This window comes from Amblyomma mixtum, chromosome 3 (assembly GCF_055824585.1).
Source record: "Amblyomma mixtum isolate Tamu chromosome 3, ASM5582458v1, whole genome shotgun sequence".
Lineage (NCBI taxonomy): Eukaryota > Metazoa > Arthropoda > Arachnida > Ixodida > Ixodidae > Amblyomma > Amblyomma mixtum.
In genome coordinates, this window is record NC_143014.1 from 16689564 (window position 1) to 16712019 (window position 22456).

At 46.5% G+C, this 22456-nt stretch overlaps 1 protein-coding gene and 1 pseudogene across 1 annotated transcript in view; one reads left to right on the forward strand and one right to left on the reverse strand.

Annotated features, from left to right (window-relative positions):
- Positions 1–2085: 2085 nt before the first annotated feature.
- LOC149349324 (uncharacterized) lies at positions 2086–5499 on the forward strand (annotated as a pseudogene).
- A 24-nt stretch (positions 5500–5523) lies between these two features.
- LOC149349325 (uncharacterized) overlaps positions 5524–22456 on the reverse strand; it is a 95139-nt gene continuing 78206 nt past the window's right edge. The window contains exons 3-4 of the mRNA XM_089575435.1: positions 17157–17302; positions 5524–5534 (exon numbers count right to left, since the gene is read on the reverse strand). Coding sequence (XP_089431561.1) covers positions 5524–5534; positions 17157–17302 — 157 coding nt within the window. The remainder of the gene's footprint in view (positions 5535–17156; positions 17303–22456) is intronic.

Below are 22456 nucleotides of genomic sequence, written 5' to 3' on the forward strand. Positions count from 1 at the left end.
GAAAGCAGTTTTCCGCCGAAAGCCCTTCTCGCCCTGGAGCTCCCCTCTTTCTCTAAGCGGCCTTCTCACAGTTCACGTATGACAGCGAAGTGTATCGTGGCATGTATGTGCTTTTTGCACGCGTTATTAGAAATCGGAAATTATACTTCCGTGCATTATCAAATGCACAGCTCGAGTAATATCTTGATGAACATTGAGAAGACACTGGCAGCAGTTATTTTTTATGACTCGTTTGGAGAGCAACCGGCGCTTGTATGCCGGTCCCGTAGGAGGGCTTAGAGAGTCTCGTTGAATCTCGTTAAATCTCGTACGGTGCCCGGATGTTCTCGTTTCAGTGCCCGGATGTTGGCTCTCGGTCTCGGCGTGACGTCACCACACTGCGGACAACGGGAGCTAAAAGCATTTCATGCTTAAAATCTAAGTGAACGAATGGAGCCCAGACTGAGCTGGGGATCCATGCTTAGCATGTAATGCAGTGCTACTTCGGCTCTAACCTGCTAGGTCGATGAGTGAAGTAGCGCCAAGTTTGGTCTTTTGATAAATTCATTCATGCTTCTTCCAGTTTTACTCTCTGTATATGTATGCTGTAAATATATGCTATTCTGTCATCATCTGCAAGCAAGCCTCTTGGTCTTCTTCCACGCCGAACTACATTAGAGGAAGGGTTTGGAAACCTTCCTTGAAATAACGAACAGATATTAAATTCAACTACTGCAGAACATTCGGTGTTAAAAATGGATGCACAGCTTTTGACAGTTTCCTGGTACAACCGCACTTCTGAAATATTCTGCTGTTTTTAAGCCGCCAGTGTAAAATTTTGTGTAGTTCTCATTTTTCTTGTAATGCCCGGTATTACGGTAAAGTGTGCTCTAATGGTGTTTGGTTTTTTCGGAAACGTGGTAACGTCAAATCACAACAGTGGGAAGACTGTTCTATGGGGGCAGTGGGTCGTGCCTTGAGGCGACATCAGGAAGGCTGTCCACTATTTCCATGTTTTGGCAACTCTCTTCGAAATGGAGAAGAGGTCTGACTGACTGCGGTTTATTGATGAACAGTGTTCTGGAGGTGTACTTAGTAACAATCGGATAACAAATATGTTGCGGTAGAGATCTTGTTTTCAGTACATATACGCCTGTGAGCATTGTTCTTCTGTCTGCCAGGGATGGTTCATTGATATATACATTAAGGCTACTTATTGGAGATGTTCTGTGTGCTCCGGTTCAAAGACGAAGACCTAAGTTGGGTACTGGGTCTAGTCGTTTCAAGTACGACGGCCTCGCAGAACCATAAACCACGCATCCATAATGTAAACAGGAGTGCACTAGAGCGGGATATATCTGCAAAAGGCAAGTTCTATCGGAACCCCAGCGCTTTCGTGAAAGTACCTTGAGTACTTTTAGGGCTCGAGATGCTTTATTCTTTAGTTTGTTGGTGTGACTTGGGAATGTGAGCTCTTTGTCAAATGTTATGCCCAAGAACTTGTTTTTCTGTTTTACTGGTAACACAACTTCATTAAGGTATAGAGTAGGGTCACTCTGTAAGCCTCGTTTGAGCGAGAACAGCACACTCAGTGATTTTTGTGGTGGAAATTGGAATCCGTTTCTATCTGTCCAATTAGCTAATTTATTTACAGTCATCTATATCTGTCTCACATGAAGATAGACTGGAGGACGTACATGCAGTTTGTAGGTCATCTACATACACGGAATACATAATCGACTTGGGGATTATTTTTGCTATGGAGTTAATTTTTGCTATGAAAAGTGTAGCACTTAGAACACAACCCTGAGGTAGACCATTCTCCTGGATGAAATTCACTGACAGGCTAGCACCTAGACGTACCTGGAATGAACGGCTAGAAAGTCGCTCATACAGTTCAGCATCCTACCCCAGATGCCTAGATCTGCTAGGTCGCGGTGTATGCAGAACCTCCAAGTGGTTTCGTACGCCTTCTCCATTTCAAAGGAGAGCGAAAGATAGTGATGTTTGCGTATGAACAAACGCAAACATGAACGCCTCCCGCACTGTGTTATCAAAACGCACAAGATGATATACGGCGGAGCATGCTTTTTTGAACCCAAACTGATGTATGGCGAGAAGCTGACGAGATTCAAGAACAGAGGTTAGTCGAATGTTCACCACACTTTCAAATGATTTTGCTAGACATCTGCTAAGTGCAATTGGCCTATAACTACTAGAATTTGATGAAGATTTTCCAGGTTTCCAGAAAGGTAGTATGATGGCTTTCTTCTACGCCTCAGGTATCTTCCCTGAAAGCCAGATTTTGTTGAATTTTAGGAGTGCCTCAACGGCAGCCTCAGAGAGAGATGCAAGCATGGTGTAGTGTATATTATCTGGGCCTGCTGCTGTCTGTTTGCCTACGGACGGTACTCTATTTAGTCCCTGTATTGTAATTTTCCTGTTATAATCCTCATTCATGCCTGCTTCTGTGGGAGATTTTTGTTTTTCTGCTATGGTTTTGTATTTTTGAAATGTCTGTGCAGTTGTAAGAACTGGAAAAAGCAGCGAAGTGGTCATGTAATATGTTTGCTTCTTCTTCTAATGTTGTTTGTGAACCAGGAGTTGTAGAAGTGGAAAAGTGTAAGGAGAATAGTCACCACTGAATTTATGAACCTCATCCCACAATTTCTTGGACGGTAGTAAGCTGTCTATAGCGGAGCCATATTTCCTCCAGGTAATTTTTTCGGCAATTCTGCCAAGGTGGTGGTGGAAAACATTTATGTACAGGTATACTACAGGAGGTTATGCATGAGCTGACCCAGAGGGAGCCAGCCCTTACAAATACTAGGTGGAGGTCCCTAGTTCGGGACCCCAGTGGCATCGGCCGCCGACCGGGTTGGGTCGGGTCGGGCCGGGTTGGGTTGGGTTGGGGCCCACACCATGTGGTAGATGTCCGAAGACTTCTCCGCACAGTGCGGACAGCTGCCCGAGAAAGAAGGGTCGAAGTGTTTGAGAGCTGCCGGGCACAGCAAAGTATTAGTATAGAGACGAAGCAGAAGCCGCTCCTCCGCCTTTGAGAGACCTTTACACGGGCGGGGATAAAGAGCATGGCCAGAATGATAAATTCTGCCAATACGTCACGCATTGGCCGTCGCACTTTTAAAGGCCTACTTGAGCGAAAGTTTACTTACGCTAATTTTGCGCTCGATATATTGTTGAATGTTATGAGCAATATTTATTTTTAATATTAGGGCTGCAAAGAATCTAGTATTTTAGTTAGAAGCGTTCAAAAACATCTGTAGCAGTCGACGCAGTCCCCTAGCGGTGTGTTGGACAACTAACATTCAAGACCGGAAACACGCACTATTGAGACACCGGCATCGCCGGTTTCAGGCGTTCTCAAGTGAGTGAGCGCCCCTTGTAGGCCCTTTTTTCTGGCGCGTTTTGGATGTTTTCGCTGCGAAGCTCGGTGGTATTCGAGAAAAATTAACTGCTGGCATCATGTCGACGCAGTGCGTGGCCAACGTTGTACGTGGCTGCACAAAGGAATGCGGAAAGCACCACTGTACCCTTTCGGATACTGCCCTTTACACCCGATCTCGACAGCTGGTGTCAACTGTCTGTGTGTAGTTCAGGTTTTAACGTGAATTCCGCTCTCTTTTCTGAAAAAGATAACAATGGTGGACGTCTGACGCTTCTCCCTCGCGCTAGCCCGGTGACTGCTGCCAACCTGACGATGGAGGCCACCGAAGAGAAGGCACTCAAGACCTTTCAAGGAAACCAAACGTTTTCATTCGTTACATTGACGACTGCTTCTGCATTCTGAAGACATCGCAGGTCGAAAATTTCCTGGCACAGCTCAACTCAGTCGAACCTTCAATTCAGTTTACAATGGAACGAGAAGTGAACAACACATTGCCATTCCTGGACGTCTTCATAAGAAGAGAAGGGGCAGATCTAAAGTTCGGTGTCTATAGACCTTTGCAATAAGGGCTCCCCATGGGCGCTGCCATATTGTTCACTGGACTGTCGTGAGCACCCCTCGCTAGCACGGTGGAAGCGGCGGCGGAACAGGTTTCCGACAGTCCAGAGAGGAGGTTTTTCGACAACTCCCTCGCCCGATGCAAAGGTCTATAGGAAGCCAACCCACACCGGCCGCTACCTAAATTTTAATTCCAACCACCCTACTAGCCACAAGGAATCCGTCGTCTCCTCTCTTCTGAGAAGGTGAAAGGCAATCTGCTCCTCGGAAGCAGAGAAAAGAGCAGAAGAGGCCACCGTTCTCGCCGACCTACAGAAGAATAGCTACACACGTGGCTTCATTCAACGTGTTGGGCGCCGTCAGGCTCAGAGGACAGGGGGAACAACAGCCAACAATGAAACAACGAAACGCGTGCGCGTGGTGCTTCCATACGTGAGGGGAACCAGCGAGGCACTTGCACGCATTCTGGGAAAATATGGAATCTACGTTGCTCACAAACCTGTTTTAACAATAAGCCGCTTCTTGCCACAACCGAAAGACCGCGTCCCCAAAGAAAAACAACCTGGTGTCATTTACAAAATCCCGTGCTCCAAGTGCCCGGCTTCGTACGTCGGCGAGACAAAAAACCTCCCCAAAAGAATAAGGCAACACAAGAATGACGTCCGGCTAATGAAATCGGAAGCCAGCCCCCTCGCCGAACACTGCGAGCGCGCCGACCACCAAATAGCCTTCGAGGAGGTGAGCGTCTTGGCCGTGGAGCCAAACCTGTTCAAGAGGCGACATGTGGAGTCATGGCATATCCGGCTCACAAAGGCGGCGATGAATAGAACTCCAGGAACGCTCCCCTCTGTGTACGTTAGTGGACTCTGCCACGTGCAAACAAAGGGAGAGCGAAGGCAACACCCTCTGCTGCTGGCACACTTTAGTCACCCCTGAAGAAGGGACCGAGTTGGTCCCGAAACGTTGGGCAAAAGTAAAATATTGGTTGGCGTCAGTTTTTTCTCTGAACTATCTCAAAAACCCAACCAGACGGACCTCCGTCGAAGATGTTTTCGTTCAAACCCCTTTTGTGGGCAGGGCTTTGTCAATAGACCTCTTGCGGTCTACATCATCAGTGCATGTATACGTGTTCCTGGTGCGATCGGCAAAGCATGCCACGTTCCGAGGGGAGGGGGCGTCTCTAATCGGGAGAATAAAGACGACGGGGGAGCGCTGGTCACAAGCTAGCTTAGCCTATTCAGAAGCTAAAGTACACGGCTTTGCTCATCGAAACACGCCCTTTTGACGTCACGATGTTTACACCAGGCAGAGGTCTAAGGAGAGATCTGCTTCGTCTGAAAGGGAATCAACATGCACGCGTTTATTGCGGATACAGCTCTACCCAATTAATGCGAAATATTGCTGTCGTGCACCGAGTGTATCTGTTGCCACGAAGACTGTACCCTCAAGACTATACTGTACCTGACAGGTGGAGGCGGTATATGAGTATGGTGTCCCTATCTCATGCGGTTTCATGCTCATTGGCCAAACAGCCAAAAAAGTCTAATGGAGAATGAGAGCAAAAGAAAAATGATCCCCATTTAGGCGCCCACTGCAGCATGTGAAAGATCACGCAGAAAAGACAGCAAAAGTCTACTTTTCGATGTGCAAATGCGTTCCTGATTACAAGAACGCGCGCATCCTGTTCGGACACAGCGATGTAATGGAGACCTTCTATATTCACCACAACGGCACGATGTGTATTAGCAGCCATTACGCTGCATTATCCGAGAGGGAATTGAGTTATCTGACCTCCCACGTGCCTTCCAGATAACTTTTGTTGTCGTGATAAGTCTTTCGATGTCTGTCTTTTAATCATTAAAAAGACCAGGTGATAGTCAGCGCTTGTTTGTGTTAGTATTTTTTATAAAGACAATGACTACACTGCACGCATAGCAGAGCGCACATGTGCTGTTAGCTCGCGTGCCCGCTAAAAAATGCCGACTTGATAATACAAGCCCTTTTTCTACTTGGCCTCCATCTAAGTATGCCTCCTTCCTTCATGATGTCCGAACTTTGCACAAGCTGTAATCGAATACTGCCAGGCAAACATCCCGGCGCGATAATCTTCATGAAACACGTTTAAAACTTTTTCTGCGCCGTTTCACCCGATTTAAGATGCGTTTTATGGAATTTAATATATGATTTTTTTCATATTGCCACGTATCATTGCATTGTGTGTTCGTTCACGCTCAAGGCAGCTGGAAAGGGTCGTTATCACTTTTGTTCGTGGCGCGAGAAGCGACCAGACTAATCTCGATTGTTCGCAGCCATGAAAGGCTGCATCTAGGTTTTTCCAGATTACCGTAGATGATCTTGACCTGTTATCTGGAAGTTTCCTCGCCGGCTTTAAATTGAGCGATGCCGCGAGCGGCGGACATTCGTAGTTCGACGACAGACGAGCACGTTTGTTGCTTACGCCGCCACCGAGTGATTCAGTTCTTTTGCGGGCGCAAGTCAGCCCAAATAAAGAGCTTCGTTTCCAAGACTGGTTGGTGTCTTCCTGACCGCTGGACTGCCGTCACTACAACGTGACAATATATACTCAGTATTTATTGAGTAAAGTGCTTCACACGCCACCGGTACCAGGCTTTGTACGAACCGCATCGAGCAGACGCTTCGAACCTATCCGGACTCTCGTCTCAAACATGCGTCACTTCCGGCGGCGGTAATGGCGCCCGTTTTTCCAGTTTCGATATTGAAAGCTGATTTCTGCGTGCCGTTGGCACCGTAACTGTTGGAAACTGGAACGTAATGTTTTTTGGGTAACATAAACCGGGGGTGTACTATTAAAAAAACACATTCTTACGGTTTGCAAAATTTCGGTTAGTTTGCCTTTAAACAGTTAACAAGTTGACCGCTGTCGGGTACCTTCGAAACATTCCCCATTCTTTGTTTTTTTGCTAGTCTGCACTCCTGTGTACACCAAACCTTGTGTTTTTTATTATTTGTCCTTTTGTTTGTGGAATCGCTATCATTGCAGCGTAAATCATGCAGGTGTAAATTTTTCGTTCATTTCGTCTATGCCGAGTCCATCATCGAATTCTTTATGTAACGTGGCATTTGTGGCAAACAGAGACCAGTCTTGGAGTTCCCAGCGCTGAGGTCGTGTTGGGATGACTTGGATTGGGAATGATAATTTTAAAACTGTGGGAAAGTGGTCCCTTCCTCGAAGATCATTTAAAACATCTCAAGTAAAGTCATTAAAAGCTGATGGTGATGCCAAGGTTAGATCGACGCAGCTCATTTTTCCTGAGCTGGGACAGGAATATGTGTTTTTTCCTGTATTCATGAGTCATATGTTTGCAAGTGTAAGATCTTCAATTATTTGGTCTCTGGTCCATGTGTGCTCACTACCCCAAAAGGGGGAGCATGCATTAAAATTCCCAACTACCACATATGGTTCATGCAATTCTTGGAAAAGTCTTTCCCAATCACAGATAGTAGCTGTGAGGTGTGGTGATATGCAGGGTGTCCCAGCTAAATGTAACCAAGGTTTTCAAAAAGACGAAGTGCCCTACCCCTGTGAGACCAACTGAGTGTTGTTGCCAGTCGCGTGTCCTAGTCTGCAGTATTCTTTATTACGCAGCCGTAATTAATTATCAGACACTAATTAGCTAGCTTTTTAATTAGTGCCTTTAGGAAGAAAGTGTCAAAGCAAAAATTGTAGATCCCATAGAAAAATAACCGGTTGCCTTGTTTGAAACCAAGTACCACTGATACAGCTTCTTTTATTTGCCTTAAAAGAAAGCCCGCGAAATACAAAAAGGACCACGTGACAGGGAAGCAGTTTCAGCGCTCCCAAACGATCGGTCAAGCAACGACATCCACTTATGTGTGCAACGCTGTCCCGAACAGGGTTCGGCGTTTTGAGGTGGAAAGTAAGCGGGCGCTGCTTTTCAAGGAAGTGAAGCGCGGCTCGCATGGAACGCTTTTCGCGCGAAACCTCGCCTCGAGTGATAGGCATGTGCCGAACTTGCACCTGCCGAACTGCAAAGGCCGAACTTGCACCGTCACGCGCTGAAGAAGCGGTCGCCCTAGCGCCCATGCGAGAGTTGCTGGCGTATGTCACGCAACCATCGCAATACGCCGAACCCCGTTCGGGATAGCGTTTCGATAAGCGAATGTCGTTGCTTGACCGGTCGTCTGGGAACGCTGAAACTGCTTCCTTACCACGTGGTTCTTTTTGTATTTCGCGGGCTTTCTTTTAAGGCAAATAAAAGAAGTATCAGTGGTAAAAAAGTAGAAAACTGAGCTAGTTGGTTCATAATTCTTGGTGGGTACAGCCGAAATAACAAGACGCAGACACAGAAAGGAACACGTAGAACGTAGACGAAGCTGACTGTCAACTAAAATTTTATTGGAAAACCCGCGCTTTTTGTTTCCTTGTCAAAAAGATCTTGCTTTTATCTCCCGTGGGGTTCGTTCAAGAAGGAAATTTCTTTTCTTGATAGAGAGATTGATGGTGTACTAACGCACCGCTGTCCTGTTTCCCGTATCGCCAATGCCTCCAGGATCTCACGTGTCACTTGGTCTGCAAACCTTTTCATGACTTGAACTTCATGCAACTTGGGCTCACACTTGCGCACTTTTTTTCCTTTTTTGTTTTCTTTACAATCTCTGCAATGCAGGGCTAGATTGCTGCTTGGGGCACCTGATAGCGATGATGCATGTTCCCTTATCCTATCATTAAGGCACCTTCCCGTCTGCCCTATATATTGTTTGCCACAAGCCAGAGGGATATTATAAACCACACCTTTGACACACTCGCTGAATCTTGTTCGGTGTGCGATCTGGCATTGCTGGTTTTTTTGCCTGTTGACTCGGGCACACATGCTCATTGCCTTGTTCGGTGCAGAGCATACAACCCGGACCCCGTGCCTCTTGCCAATCTTCATGAGGTTGTGGGTCAATCCATGAACATACGGAACCACTGCTAATTTCTCCCTTTCATTGCCTTCTTCAGGTCCACCTTTCCTTGCTTGCACTCCTTTCACTTTCCGCAGCAAGCTTTCAGCTACGCTGCTGAGCATCGGAACGGGGTAATCCGCATGTTTTAGCCTATCAATCTGCCGCCGAAAACTTGTCTCCATCTGATGCTCACACGATTTCTTCAAAGCTGACAAGAGAGCAGCACTCGATATTGCCCTTTTCACGGTCTTTGAATGGCTTGATGAAAAAGGGAGACACTGTTTCTTCGCCCTAGGCTCGTACCTCCAACATAAGTGTCCGGGTTGGAATTCAAGGCGTAAGTCCAGGAATTGCAGCGAATCCTTGGCTGGAAGCTCGTGGGTGAATTTCAACTCTGGGCAGGTTTTGCGAAAGGTCTCCAGTACGCTATCCTTGAGTCGCTCAAAGTTCTGTGCAGAACAGAGGATTCAACGGACTTTGAGCGACTCAAGAATAGCGTACTGGAGACCTTTCGCAAAACCTGCCCAGAGTTGAAATTCACCCACGAGCTTCCAGCCAAGGATTCGCTGCAATTCCTGGACTTACGCCTTGAATTCCAACCCGGACACTTATGTTGGAGGTACGAGCCTAGGGCGAAGAAACAGTTTCTCCCTTTTTCATCAAGCCATTCAAAGACCGTGAAAAGGGCAATATCGAGTGCTGCTCTCTTGTCAGCTCTGAAGAAATCGTGTGAGCATCAGATGGAGACAAGTTTTCGGCGGCAGATTGATAGGCTAAAACATGCGGATTACCCCGTTCCGATGCTCAGCAGCGTAGCTGAAAGCTTGCTGCGGAAAGTGAAAGGAGTGCAAGCAAGGAAAGGTGGACCTGAAGAAGGCAATGAAAGGGAGAAATTAGCAGTGGTTCCGTATGTTCATGGATTGACCCACAACCTCATGAAGATTGGCAAGAGGCACGGGGTCCGGGTTGTATGCTCTGCACCGAACAAGGCAATGAGCATGTGTGCCCGAGTCAACAGGCAAAAAAAGCAGCAATGCCAGATCGCACACCGAACAAGATTCAGCGAGTGTGTCAAAGGTGTGGTTTATAATATCCCTCTGGCTTGTGGCAAACAATATATAGGGCAGACGGGAAGGTGCCTTAATGATAGGATAAGGGAACATGCATCATCGCTATCAGGTGCCCCAAGCAGCAATCTAGCCCTGCATTGCAGAGATTGTAAAGAAAACAAAAAAGGAAAAAAAGTGCGCAAGTGTGAGCCCAAGTTGCATGAAGTTCAAGTCATGAAAAGGTTTGCAGACCAAGTGACACGTGAGATCCTGGAGGCATTGGCGATACGGGAAACAGGACAGCGGTGCGTTAGTACACCATCAATCTCTCTATCAAGAAAAGAAATTTCCTTCTTGAACGAACCCCACGGGAGATAAAAGCAAGATCTTTTTGACAAGGAAACAAAAAGCGCGGGTTTTCCAATAAAATTTTAGTTGACAGTCAGCTTCGTCTATGTTCTACGTGTTCCTTTTTGTGTCTGCGTCTTGTTATTTCGGCTGTACCCACCAAGAATGTATCAGTGGTACTTGGTTGCAAACACGGCAGCCGGTTATTTTTCTATGGGATCTACAATTCCTGCATTGACACTTTCTTCCTGAAGGCAATAATTAAAAGGTTACCGAATTAGCCTCCGCTAATTTATTACGTTTGCATACTAAAAAAATACTGCAGACTAGGACACGCGACTGGCAAGAACCCTCAGTTGGTCTCACTGGGCTAGGGCACTTCGTCTTTTTTAAAACCTTGGTTACTTTTAGCTGGGACACCCTGTATATACAGAGCATATTGTTATTGCTTTGTGTGTAACTACGCTGACTGCAACAGCCTCAAAGTTTGTTTTCAATGATATTTCTCGTGCAGAGACACCTCTTCGTATTATGATTGCGACGCTACCTGAGTGCCTGAGCCTATTCGCTTGTTATCTCATCGTAAAATTTGCAATTGTTTCAAGATATCTGTGTTTTGGCCCTAGGTTTGTCTCCTAAAGGCACAAAGCTCTGGGCGACGTTGATTCAAGTATGTCTGTAATATCTGTGCAGGGGTGGCGCCGGTGAACACTCTCAAGGTGCGCTTACACTACACATGAATGCCTCCGAAAGCAGCAGATTGGACAGCCGTCACCGTAGCTCAGTTGCTAGAGAACCGGACGCGAAATTCGGAGGTCGTGGGTTCGGATCCAACCTGCGGCATGTGGTAGTTTTTTCTTTCGCTTTTAGTGATCTCCCATTGATGAAAAACTACAAATGAAAAACAAAAGAATGACATTCCCTATGCTCCTCGGTTTGCTTGGACACCAAACCGTTCAGGCAGTGTCGCGTATGCCTACCTACATCTACTAGGTCGTGGTGAACCCCGAACATCCAGGTGGTGTCGTAGGCTTTCTCCACATCAAAGACCGCAACACAGTGTTATTCTCTATAAACACTTCTCTGACTGCATTTTCAAGGCAAACAAAATGGTCACATGTAGACCTTGCTTTTTAAACCCATCGTTGCTGAACGTAGAAGTTCATTGGGTTTCAGGACAACGGCTATTGTGGCATTCAGAACACTGTCAAAAGATCTGGCGAGATAGCTGCGCTATGGGCCTATGACTACTACAGGAGGCTGGGGGCGTTCCAGGTTTCGACAGCATCATCATCGCAAGCAGCAGTAGCAGCCTGGCTACGCCCACTGCAGGACAAAGTCATCTCCCACATCCCTTCAATGCGCCAGCTGCGGCCACCTTACGCCCACAAACTTCTTAATCTTACCTACCCACCTAACTCTCTGCCATTCTCCGCTACGCTTGCCTTCTTTTGGTATCCAGTCCGGAACAACTTAACGACCATCGGTTACCTTGCCTTCGCATTACATACCCTGTCTACGCCCATTTCTTCCTCTAGATTTCGACTAGGGTATCATTAACCCGCATTTTTTCCGACCCACTGAGCCCTCTTCCCGTCTTAACGTTACAGGTACGAGGGTCATCCCAAAATTAAGGTCTCCAGTTTTTATAAATCGAAAGAAATGTTTCTTTTAAGCAATTTACAAATCACTTAAAAGGCAGACAATTCTTCTACTTTTCCACATAATCGCAGTTGCGGTCTATGGATTTTTGCAGATGCTGGGGCAGTTTTTGTATGCCCCATCTCATACCAGCTCGCCGCCATGCCATTGAGGAAGCCTTTGACCGGCAGATTGTGTTCGCTTGAATTTTCGCGGCTTGGGCGAAGACGAGTGCCGCTACTCACGTGATTCTTGCTTGGTCTCAGGTGTGGAATGCAATGCCCTGGTTTCGTCATCCGTAACAATGGAATCCAAAAAATGTAGAAGAACTTCTTGCTGGGCGAGTTGGTGCATAGCTTTCTTGGGATGGCGTTGCGCACACGAACAAACGTACACAGGAAGAGGCAGAAGACAGAAAGAGCGCAAACTATCAACTAGATTTATTGCTTTCGCAACAGAATATATATGCAGCATACACACGTGCAAAACAGAATAGGGAGAGTTGATAGTTTGCGCTCTTTCTGTCTTCTGCCTCTTCCTGTGTACGTTTGTTCGTGTGCGCAACGCCATCCCAAGAAAGGAATCCAAAAAGGTCTCCTTTTCACCTCCATAAGGCCGAAGAAATTCGCTGGAGGAGCCAACGCGTTGCCGTTGATGGTCGTCTGTGGGCATTCGCGGAGCCCATCTTGCGCACGCCTACCGATATTTCAACTTTGCTGTCAAAATCCTATGAATAGTGCTTCTAGAAACGCCAGGAACCAAAGTGCAGAGTTCGTCGAGTGTGATCTGCCGATCTTGCCACATTATTTCTTCGATCTCCGCGACCGTCTCTTGAGAAATTGACGTTCTCCCGCTTCTTTCTTCCTCGTGAATTTCAGTACCAGCTGCGAACTCCCTGCACCACTTGCGGACGTTGTTAACATGCATGCACGACTCTCTATAAACTTTCGTCAGCTGGAATTGAATTTCGATCTCTCATGTCCCATTTCCCTTTCCGCTACTTCCCAGGGGAGGTCAGGGGAGCCTCCCCGGGCCCGCTCTCCCGGCTGTGGGTCGCTATAGTAGTACTCCCTTATTGATTTCTTTCCACCTTCGGGTGGTGAAATTACAATTGCCTACGGGCCAATTCATTTATTTTGATTGGCTTGAACCCGCGATACAGTAGTGGTGCGGGAGAGGCTTATTTTATTATTCATTTATTATGCCTCGAATTACGTTCTGTTGTAACGCCTTTTGCGTTCAAAGATCGAATAACTGCGCGAACTTCGCACCTGGCGGTAGCGACCAACGGGAGCTTCATTTCAAATAGCTGCCGCGCCAAGACTGACAATCTCTTTCGCGCTGATTCATTGCTTGTTTGGAAGACGGAGAACAATGAACACAGCAGTATGGCGCGCAGCCACGCAAACAGTTTCCCTGCGGCCGCAGCCCTTTGGAGACCTTACTTTTGGGATTACCCTCGTATATATATTTTTTCATAGCTGAGCCCTTTTCTGCCCATAGGTAAACACCGGTAAGATACAGCTCTTATATACTTTTCTCTGGAGGAGTATTGGAAACTGCTGTTCATGATCTGAGAGAACATGCCAAACTCGCTCCACCTCATTCTTGTACTCTCGTGATCCGGATCTGCGGTCACTACCTGCCCCAAGTAGACTATTCATTTACCTCTTCCAGTCCATTTTCTGCGTACTAAGTTTTAAACCCACCGTTTTGCTTCGCCTATCCCTGATGATGCTTTGCATTTCATCCCGTGACTCAGTTTTGTTCGGCGAGTGTTCCGGATACAGCGCCCATGCAGACGCGCGCAGAAATAGCGAGCGCCACGGCGCCGTCCGTTTGTGCGACAGCGTGAAAAATGTTCGCATATACATGGTCTCCAAGACTGGGCGACGCAGCAGGGCTCAGCGACCCGGAATTTCTAAGGCCATGGCTCATAGTTTGCCTCTCCCCCACCCCCTCTCTTCTTGTGAGATGTGGGGTGATATTTCTTTCGGTGTCGCCCCCAGTAACAAAACTTAATTATCCTTTGCGAACGCATGGCGGTCAGGGTGTTGATAGGTTCAAATAAATACTGCCTTAGTCGACTCTAATTGGCTTAAAGTACGCACCTACTTGCATTTCTTTAGTTTTAATGAATATGATGCCCCTTTTTTTCTCCAGTGGTCTCAAATGTGAGGCTAGCAGTGTATTAAAATGATACCATATATACTCGTGTACATGCCGCACTATTTTTCATCAAATTTTCTCAGGTGCGGATTATACACGAATCAGGCCTATAGCTACAAATTAACGCACTGTTGTGACCCAGCGACTAATATGTCAGGCAATTAAAAAGCTGGCGACATATACTAACTTTATCTCACCATTCATCGCCGCTTTCGCGCTAATCACCGTCGGACGAACTCATCGGCACTCTCAAGGCTGTCGGCGAGCTCACCTCATTGGCGTGCTCCGAATGCTGGTCGTCTCCTGTGGCGTCCATGGCGTTTCACTGCCCGTGACTGTAAAACTCTGAGTTAGTGTGCGCTGACAACGAACGCCTCGCCTGCAGAATGCAAGCGCACACTTGCTGGAGGGCTTCAGCCGCCCTGTCGGAGTTGTTTCGTGCTAGCCCCGTGGCCATCCACGTCATGTAGCACCGCCGAAATTCGCTCTTGAATGGCCGGTTAACGCAAACATCGAGCGGCTGCAGGACGCTTCTCAGACCACCAGGAATTACGGCCAATTACGGAATTACGGTGCCGTATAAAGCTGTTGAGCACAGGAAGGGCTTTGCGGCGTAGTAGGCCTCGGTTCTGCTACACTGTTTTCAGCCCGTGTCCCAGCAATTCGTCGGACATTCAACCTTTTCCTTGCGCCCGGACTACGATACTCTGGGGGAACTTCATTCTTGCAAGAGTCTTTCTCTTAAAGACAACTTAGGGCGGAAGCTTCCTTCCATCAGCGGTGGTGCAAAGCATTACTGTGCACCTTTGCCGTTCGGCGCTAGTAGTGCGCACGTAGACACTTTTTGCCCCTTTGGCTTCAGGGGCACCGAACCGTACAGGTTTCTGATCAGCATTGCCTATCTGCGAGAGGTCGTACTCAGGCTCCCTCCGTAGTGCGTTGACAAAGTGCCGAAACTCCATTTTCTGGTCCTCATATTCTGCGCGCAGCTTCCGGCACAACCTCATTCAACGGCGGATGGTGCCGTTTCATAAAACGTTGAAGCTACCCTCGACTGGCTTTGAAGTCCGCAGGTCGACTGTTCATGTGCTGAGCGATTGCTTTCATGCTGATCATTTCCGTAGACACTGCGAAGCCGTTGCTCCTAGTAGTGCGAACGCACTCGACGAGGTCATCTTCAAGCATTCGGAACTTGCACTGTTTCCCACGGAAAGCCTTCCAAGTTCGAGTATTCTCGGCGAGTTGATGCATTTGCATACAACAGCAGCGAACACCGGTCGCGGCGGCCGAATTTCAATGAAGGGGAAATTCTAGAGGTCTGTGTACTGTGCGATGTCAGAGCACGTCAAAGAACCCAAGGTGGTCGAAATTTCCGGAGCCCTTCACTACGGCGTTCCTCGTAGCCTGAGTTACTTTGGGACGTTAAACCCGCATAAATCATAAATCATACAAACTTCCCGTCAACGTCAACCTTGCTCCCGGCCTTCCCGTTTACCGTGTTCCTTAGTATATTTTGCCACTTGACGTTTGAAGCCTGCAGTGTTGGACCGTCTGCGCTTGCCCAGTGCTTTTCGCTGGCGTTCAAAAGTACGCAGTCTGCCACACGACAGCGCACGCAACACAACAGATTCCGCAAGGAGACCATACAGTTCCGAACGAAGCACCGGGTAACAAACACCAAATGGGGCTGGGAAAGGTACCGCGAAAACCAGAAACAGAATGCCGGGGAAACGTCGTGTTACGCAACGATGATGATAATGAACGCGGTGTGGGAAAAACTAACTGGCGCTATCTTGTAGCGCTTTATGGGACTAGGCGCGTTTTTGGCACATTTTACTTTTCTCAATTTTTTTTTTGAGGGGGGGGGGGGAAGTGAGGGGTGCGGGCTATACACGAGGGTGGCGTATATGCGACTATATACAGTACACTGACACCTCGAATGAATAAAACAAGAGTATCTGCTACGGCCCCCTAGTGCGGAAGGGTGCTGCATCTTTTGGCAGCTATAGCTACAATTCCATGAGTTATAGCGCCACCGCTAGCGCTTCACTTTATTTGCTCGCACCACAAGGTCGAATCGAAAATTCGTACGGATATTCCTAGCTGCACTACCCGTATCTTGATTCGATAGCAAAGCTAATTTATTCGTAATCTACTTGGCTTTGTGGAGGTACTCTTCGCACAGCGCTAAATTTCTCCCAATGGCGATGGAGACACCACATTGCTTTCGGTCGATTTTTAGTGGCTATGGTTGGGAACACAAGCAGAAATTTTTGCTGGGCTAGTTAGTTGTAACACAGTTGCTTAACTACCAACTGGTTTGAAAAGTGCCCAATCTTCGTTTAATGTAAAAGCCAACACTCTGACGCTGAGAGGAGGTGGTGTTATTTTATGAATAATGCAAACTTGGAATCCGCGCTTGCGAAATGCGGCGTTGTTGGCCACATTGGGCAAGTCGTGAGACGCCTCTCCAACGCTCTCTTCGCGTCTCTGTAGGGTATACTCAATTGCAAAAAAAAAAAGAAACGATGGCAGAACGGCCCATTCACACTTCCGAGTGGCCCACTGCTTCATTTTCCAGCCGAGCTTTCGGAATCTCCCTGACACGTGGATTCTGTCGGGAGCTGCCACTCAGAAAGGGCGCAGGGAGGGTACAAACGCTTCTCCCTGTGTCTCTATGGTGCGACTAGTGAGAGACTTCCACTCTGCTGAATTTAGAAACAGAACTGACCGGAAAATTGCCGCGAGAATTTCAGAGACAGACGCGGAGTGTCAGTCCTTAGTACATCCGGGTACGGGTCTTGCGTTTATACCGCTGCACTCGGATTAGAGAAAAGCCCAATGCTTGCCGCCTGACATCGCACTGCGTTCAGACCAGTCAGAGTTGCGCGCTGTCATGAGGTCACTCAGACCAATCGGCATGGAGCGCTGCACCTGGTGCGTTGAGTTGACGACGCGGAGGCTCGGTAAACTGGAAGCGCGGCCTTAGCAGGTTTACATTTATACCAACCGGCCCTTCAGTCGACGTAAGGACAGAACGGGCGCTCTCTGCTCACCGACGTGCAGAAGCACGGCGACGCAGGCCAGGCAGACGGCGATGGCGACGAACAGCACCACGCAGAAGGCGCACACAAGCCGCGAGGTGAGGCGGCGCCGATAGCGGCTCTGCTGCAGGCGGAGCTTGGCCAAGGCTGACTCGGGCCTGCAGTAGAAAAATTTGACACTGGTTGCAGGTGCATCATTTTAGCCTCATTTTTTTACTACTCCTAATTGAAAAGCCTTTTTATTGTCCGACAACCAACAAACCAAGCAGCTAACAAGGTTACACAAGCCAGAAAGGACGTGCTACGTCCGCCGCTTAAGAACGTAGGTGGCGCTCATGAACACTCTAAAGGTTAGGTTATTTGTAAACATAAATACACCCGAAAGCAGAAGATTTGACAGCCGTCGCCGTAGCTCAGCGGTAGAGCACCGGACGCGTAATTCAGAGGTCGTGGGTTCAGATCCCGCCGGCGGCATGTGGTTGTTTTTTATTCTGCTTTTCTAATCAATTAACTTTAAGCGGTAACATATTCAATAATATTCCAAATCACAGAACAGCACAAAACAAATAAATACATTAAAAATCCCCTGTGTTCCTTGGTTTCTGTGGCTGTTGGCTTCTCTCGTATGTTTTCAGTAAGATAAGAAGATTGGGGACTTCGTTGTTTCCTTTCCCTCACACCCCTTGCCTTACGGCGCGGTTCGGGTGTCCACCGAGGTACGTGAGACAGATAATGCGCCATTTCAATTCAATTCGTTTATTTCACCATATGCATGGTAGGAACTCTTGGGCGAAACGCTGCTCGAGGCAGCTTGACAGGGCCCAAGAGACCACAACAAGGCAGGCCAGCGTGGCAATACAAACACCAAGGGAGAAAACAAATATAAAATCGAAGCTGACATGTTCATACATGAGGACACGCAATACAAATCAAGTAGGTAGACAAGCAGTTAGTATTGCAATAGTGCAGTCAGTCATCAATGAGCGTATTACATTAGATGTTCAGTGTACATTCTAGATGCAGGAGAGACAACATTTTCAAAGTTCATTATTATACTAATTACAATACGAAGTCAGACATTTTTATAATGTGGCACATAAAGGAAAACATACTGCATGTATAAGAAGAAATAATAATAAAAAAGAAAAACCAGCTTACGCATCTTTAATTTCAAAAGCAACAACTACATTAGACATAACAAAACCACTATTTTTGAAGTGAAAAACATTCAAGGTAGTGTTTAAAACTTTGTCATAATGTGTTAAGAAATTGCTGCCTCAACTGGTTTATCGTAGGCTTAGTAGGAAATATGTACGTGTTTAGAACCGAAGGGAGATTATGTTTTAGTGACTGATGTTTATAATTAGTTCGAAAGCGCGGAATGTACCAGTTATCAATGCTTCTGGTAGAAAGAATATGTTCGTGGCGCTGTAGTGAGGCGGTTGCAATTACAAAGTCATGAAATGGGCCGTTTGAAAAATAAAACGTGCGCAAACGTGCGCAAAACGTGCGCAAACGTGCGTACAAAGAAGTCACAGGGATTATTTTATAGGTTGCGAACAAGTGACCAGTGTGCGAGAGGTATGGGTGATTTCCGATGGATCGCATGATCCTTTTTTGTAGTGTAAGAATTTTATGCTTATTGGTACCTGTAGTGGTGCCCCAGACAAAATTGCAATAGTGGATGTGGGATGCAAATAATGCGTGATAGAGCTGGACCTTTATCTGCGTAGGCAGGAATGTTCGACAGCGTGAGATCGCCCCGGCTGCTGCGGATACTTTCTTGCATATGTTCTCAACATGCAAGTCCCAGTTCAAGTTACTACTAAACGTGACTCCAAGTATTTTGTGGGATTCTACAATTTCAATATTTTGGGCTTCATAATTTATTGGGTGATTAACCTTAAATCTTTTATTTTTCGCTCGGAAAACAATAATTTTGGTTTTGGATGGACTCAGTTTCAGTCCATTGGATTGTGTCCATAAGGATAATTTTAAAAGAAAGTCTTCGCATTGCTTTACCAACATACCTACATCTGGCCCCGGCATAAGTATTGAACAGTCATCGGCATATATGATAAACTTCACTGATCTGTCAATGAGGACAATGTCGTTAATAAAAACATTAAACAGGAGAGGCCCTAAGAGGCTTCCTTGTGGGACGCCTTTATTAATGGGTAGAAAACTGGATCGGTGATTTCCCAGGCATACCATCTGTGTTCTGCAGCTTAAGTACGATTTAATCAATTCTAAAGAAATACCACGAACTCCATACCGGGACAGTTTATCTATGAGGATTTTATGACTCAAACAATCGAAAGCCTTCGTGAAATCTACAAAAAGACCTAAAGTAAAGTAGTTCTGATCGATGTTATGTAGTACATACTCTTTCAGTGTTACGAGAGCAGTTTCGGTTGATCTCCCGGCTCTGAAGCCATGCAAGTCTTCACTGAAGACATTTTTTAACGAAAAAAATTTTATTAGACGAGAAAACATGATTTTTTCCAGTCCTTTGGAGAAGATTGGAATAATGCTTATTTGTCTATAATTTGCTACCGTGTTTTTATTACCACCCTTGTAAATGACGGAAACTCTTGAACGCTTCATTTCACTTGGAAATACGCCAGTTTCAAAGATCAGGTTGTATATGTGCACCAGCACGGGAAGAAGAAAATCTAACGCATGTTTTATCGGCTTAATCTAAGTTATCGCAGTCCAATGCAGCACTATTCTTTAGGTTATTGAAAGTTCTGTGCACTTCTGTTTCGTCTGTTGGTTCCATAAAAAAATCTATTTGTGGGGCTAAACTCTACATCTTGTCCTGGTTCTTGGTCTGGCGGCACCGTCTGTATTGTTGCAGCAATGTTGACGAAATGCCTGTTGAAATATTCAGCAAGGGACTTGCCGGTGAATTCGTGGCCGTCCACAGTGATCTTATCAGGGTGAAAGTCTGAGCGGTTGCGGCCCAAGACTTCGTTTAATGTTTTCCAGGCTACGTCTGGCTGTTTGCCTGAAGCATTAGCAAATAACTGGTGATAATATGCAAGCTTAGCCCGTTTTAGTTCGGCATTAAGTTTATTCCGGGCCTTTTTAAATTCTTCAAGTGACGCTGGTGTACGCGAACGCAGGAATGAATGGTATAGATGGTTTTTATGCCTTTTCATTTTAGCATGCCACTGCGTTATCCACGGCTTTCTGATTTTCTTCGATGGCTTAGATGTTTTGAAGGGAAAGTGCTTTGTGTAGACACATGTAAAAGTTTTGATAAACACGCTATACGCTTCATCCGCACTTGTCTGTTCAAATACAGAAGACCAGTTTACTGCACTTAGTTCATTTCTGAATGATTCTAAGGCATCTGTTGTTACGCACTGAAAGCAAAATGGATCGCGGGATATACTCTTTTTCTTGTCTGGGTCTCTTGAATAAAACATGAATACAGGACAATGGTCACTGACATCGGACGTGATTGTACCAGCATGGTGAACAGTCGTTTCAATTTTTGTAATAATTAGATCCAATGCTGATGAACTCGATAACGTGACACGAGTGGGTGTAGAAACTATGTTTCTGAAACCAGTTGAGGACAATATATATGTAAAGTCAATAGTTGTATTACTCTGCTCTAAAACATCTATGTTAAAATCTCCAGAACATATGAGTCGTAATCTATTTTCAGAGACGTATTCCAAAAACTGTTCAAAGAAATTGAAGAAGCATAGCATATTACCGCCGGGTGGGCGGTATACAACCGACACAATTTCATTTCCTTTCCTAAAAAAACAATTTTCAATCAAACGCGATATCTCAGCGACATGAAGCCCAGCGACGAACTCAATGGCGTCTGCTTCTAATTCTCGACTCCATTGTCTTTACACAGCAATTTTTCTATGCAGTGCGGAGATTACTTTGCTTTCTCAACTGGTCTGATAAGTTCCTGTTTGCTAGTTTCTAAAATGGCTTGTAGAGTTGTGCGTGCGCGAACTTTTGAATATGCAGGGTGCTTCACGTCACTTGAACCAAGGAATAAAAAAAAAGCAGTAAACCACAGCTGGGTGAAACCAACGACATACTGTTTCAGGAGGACACAGGGGCGCAATAAAAGACACGGACATAGAAGTAGACAGGGACGAGCGCTTTTGAAGCGCTCGTCCCTGTCTACTTCTATGTCCGTGTCTTTTATTGCGCCCCTGTGTCCTCCTGAAAAGTTATGAACCAACACGCCCAAATACAAGTACTTCTGACGTACTGTTTGCCTCTTAAGAGCATTTTTTCATCATAATCAGCAGCCTGACCACGCCCACTGAAGAACAAAGGCATCGAGAGTATTTTTTTTATATTCCCTTCAATTACTTCAGTAAGAGGAGTTATAAAAAATTCTAATGTTTATTTTGGGGCCAAGAATGTTTCGATCAGTTGAAGAAGGGGTTCGGAAGCAATATTTTTTAGCATCGTACCTCCTGGTGATCCTTTTTTCCCACATTTAAAGAAAGCCCGCGAAATACGAAAAAAGCAAAGTGACTGCGCTCAGCCTTATGCCCTACATATGCAGTGTGTTTCATCTAAGACTCTACACAATATTTAAAAGTAGGCTTTTTGCGTTAGAGCAGCGCTTTTTTTTGGCATAGCATTTTCAGCGGCGTAGTACATCAGAATGCAGCTAAGACATACTAACGGAGTGGGGCCCTGAAATATTTTCCGAAAATTTTGAACGACGTGTGTATTTGGAATTCTGACCCTTCATTCTATGTATACCTTGGTTTGTTTCACCGTCCGAGTTGAACGTACAGCGAAAAAAACGAAATTCTGGTTTCCCAGACCATGTCCCCCTCAACTCTACAGCAAACGTCAGCTTAAGTGGCCGGCCAGTCAGAGGCTTCTGTCGTCAGCACAACCCGGCGGCGTAGCGAGGGCTGTCGAGCCATAGTTGACCGAGGTCACAGCACCATATGGACTCGAATGTGGCGTCAAAATGACGTCATGCCAGGTAATTAAAAAATGGCCGATCTTCCCGAGCTGCACCGTCGCCTGCTAGTACGGAGTCTGCTGTTGGGCTGACACATGTACGAAAACTTGGCCGGCGCGTCGAACCGGTCGCCGTTCGCGAACTGCCGCCCACTGCAAGCAGGTACACATGGAGCGGCAGGTATGTATGCGCCGCTAGACTCAAACCCCGCGAACAGCCGGTGTAACACTCCGCCACCGCACACCAGTGTCTGAGCGCTGCTTGGCTGCTTGAAGTGTGCTCCAGAAAAGACAAGATAACTATGTTATCAGAAAGACTGCCCGCTGTACTCCAGCGACGACAAAGC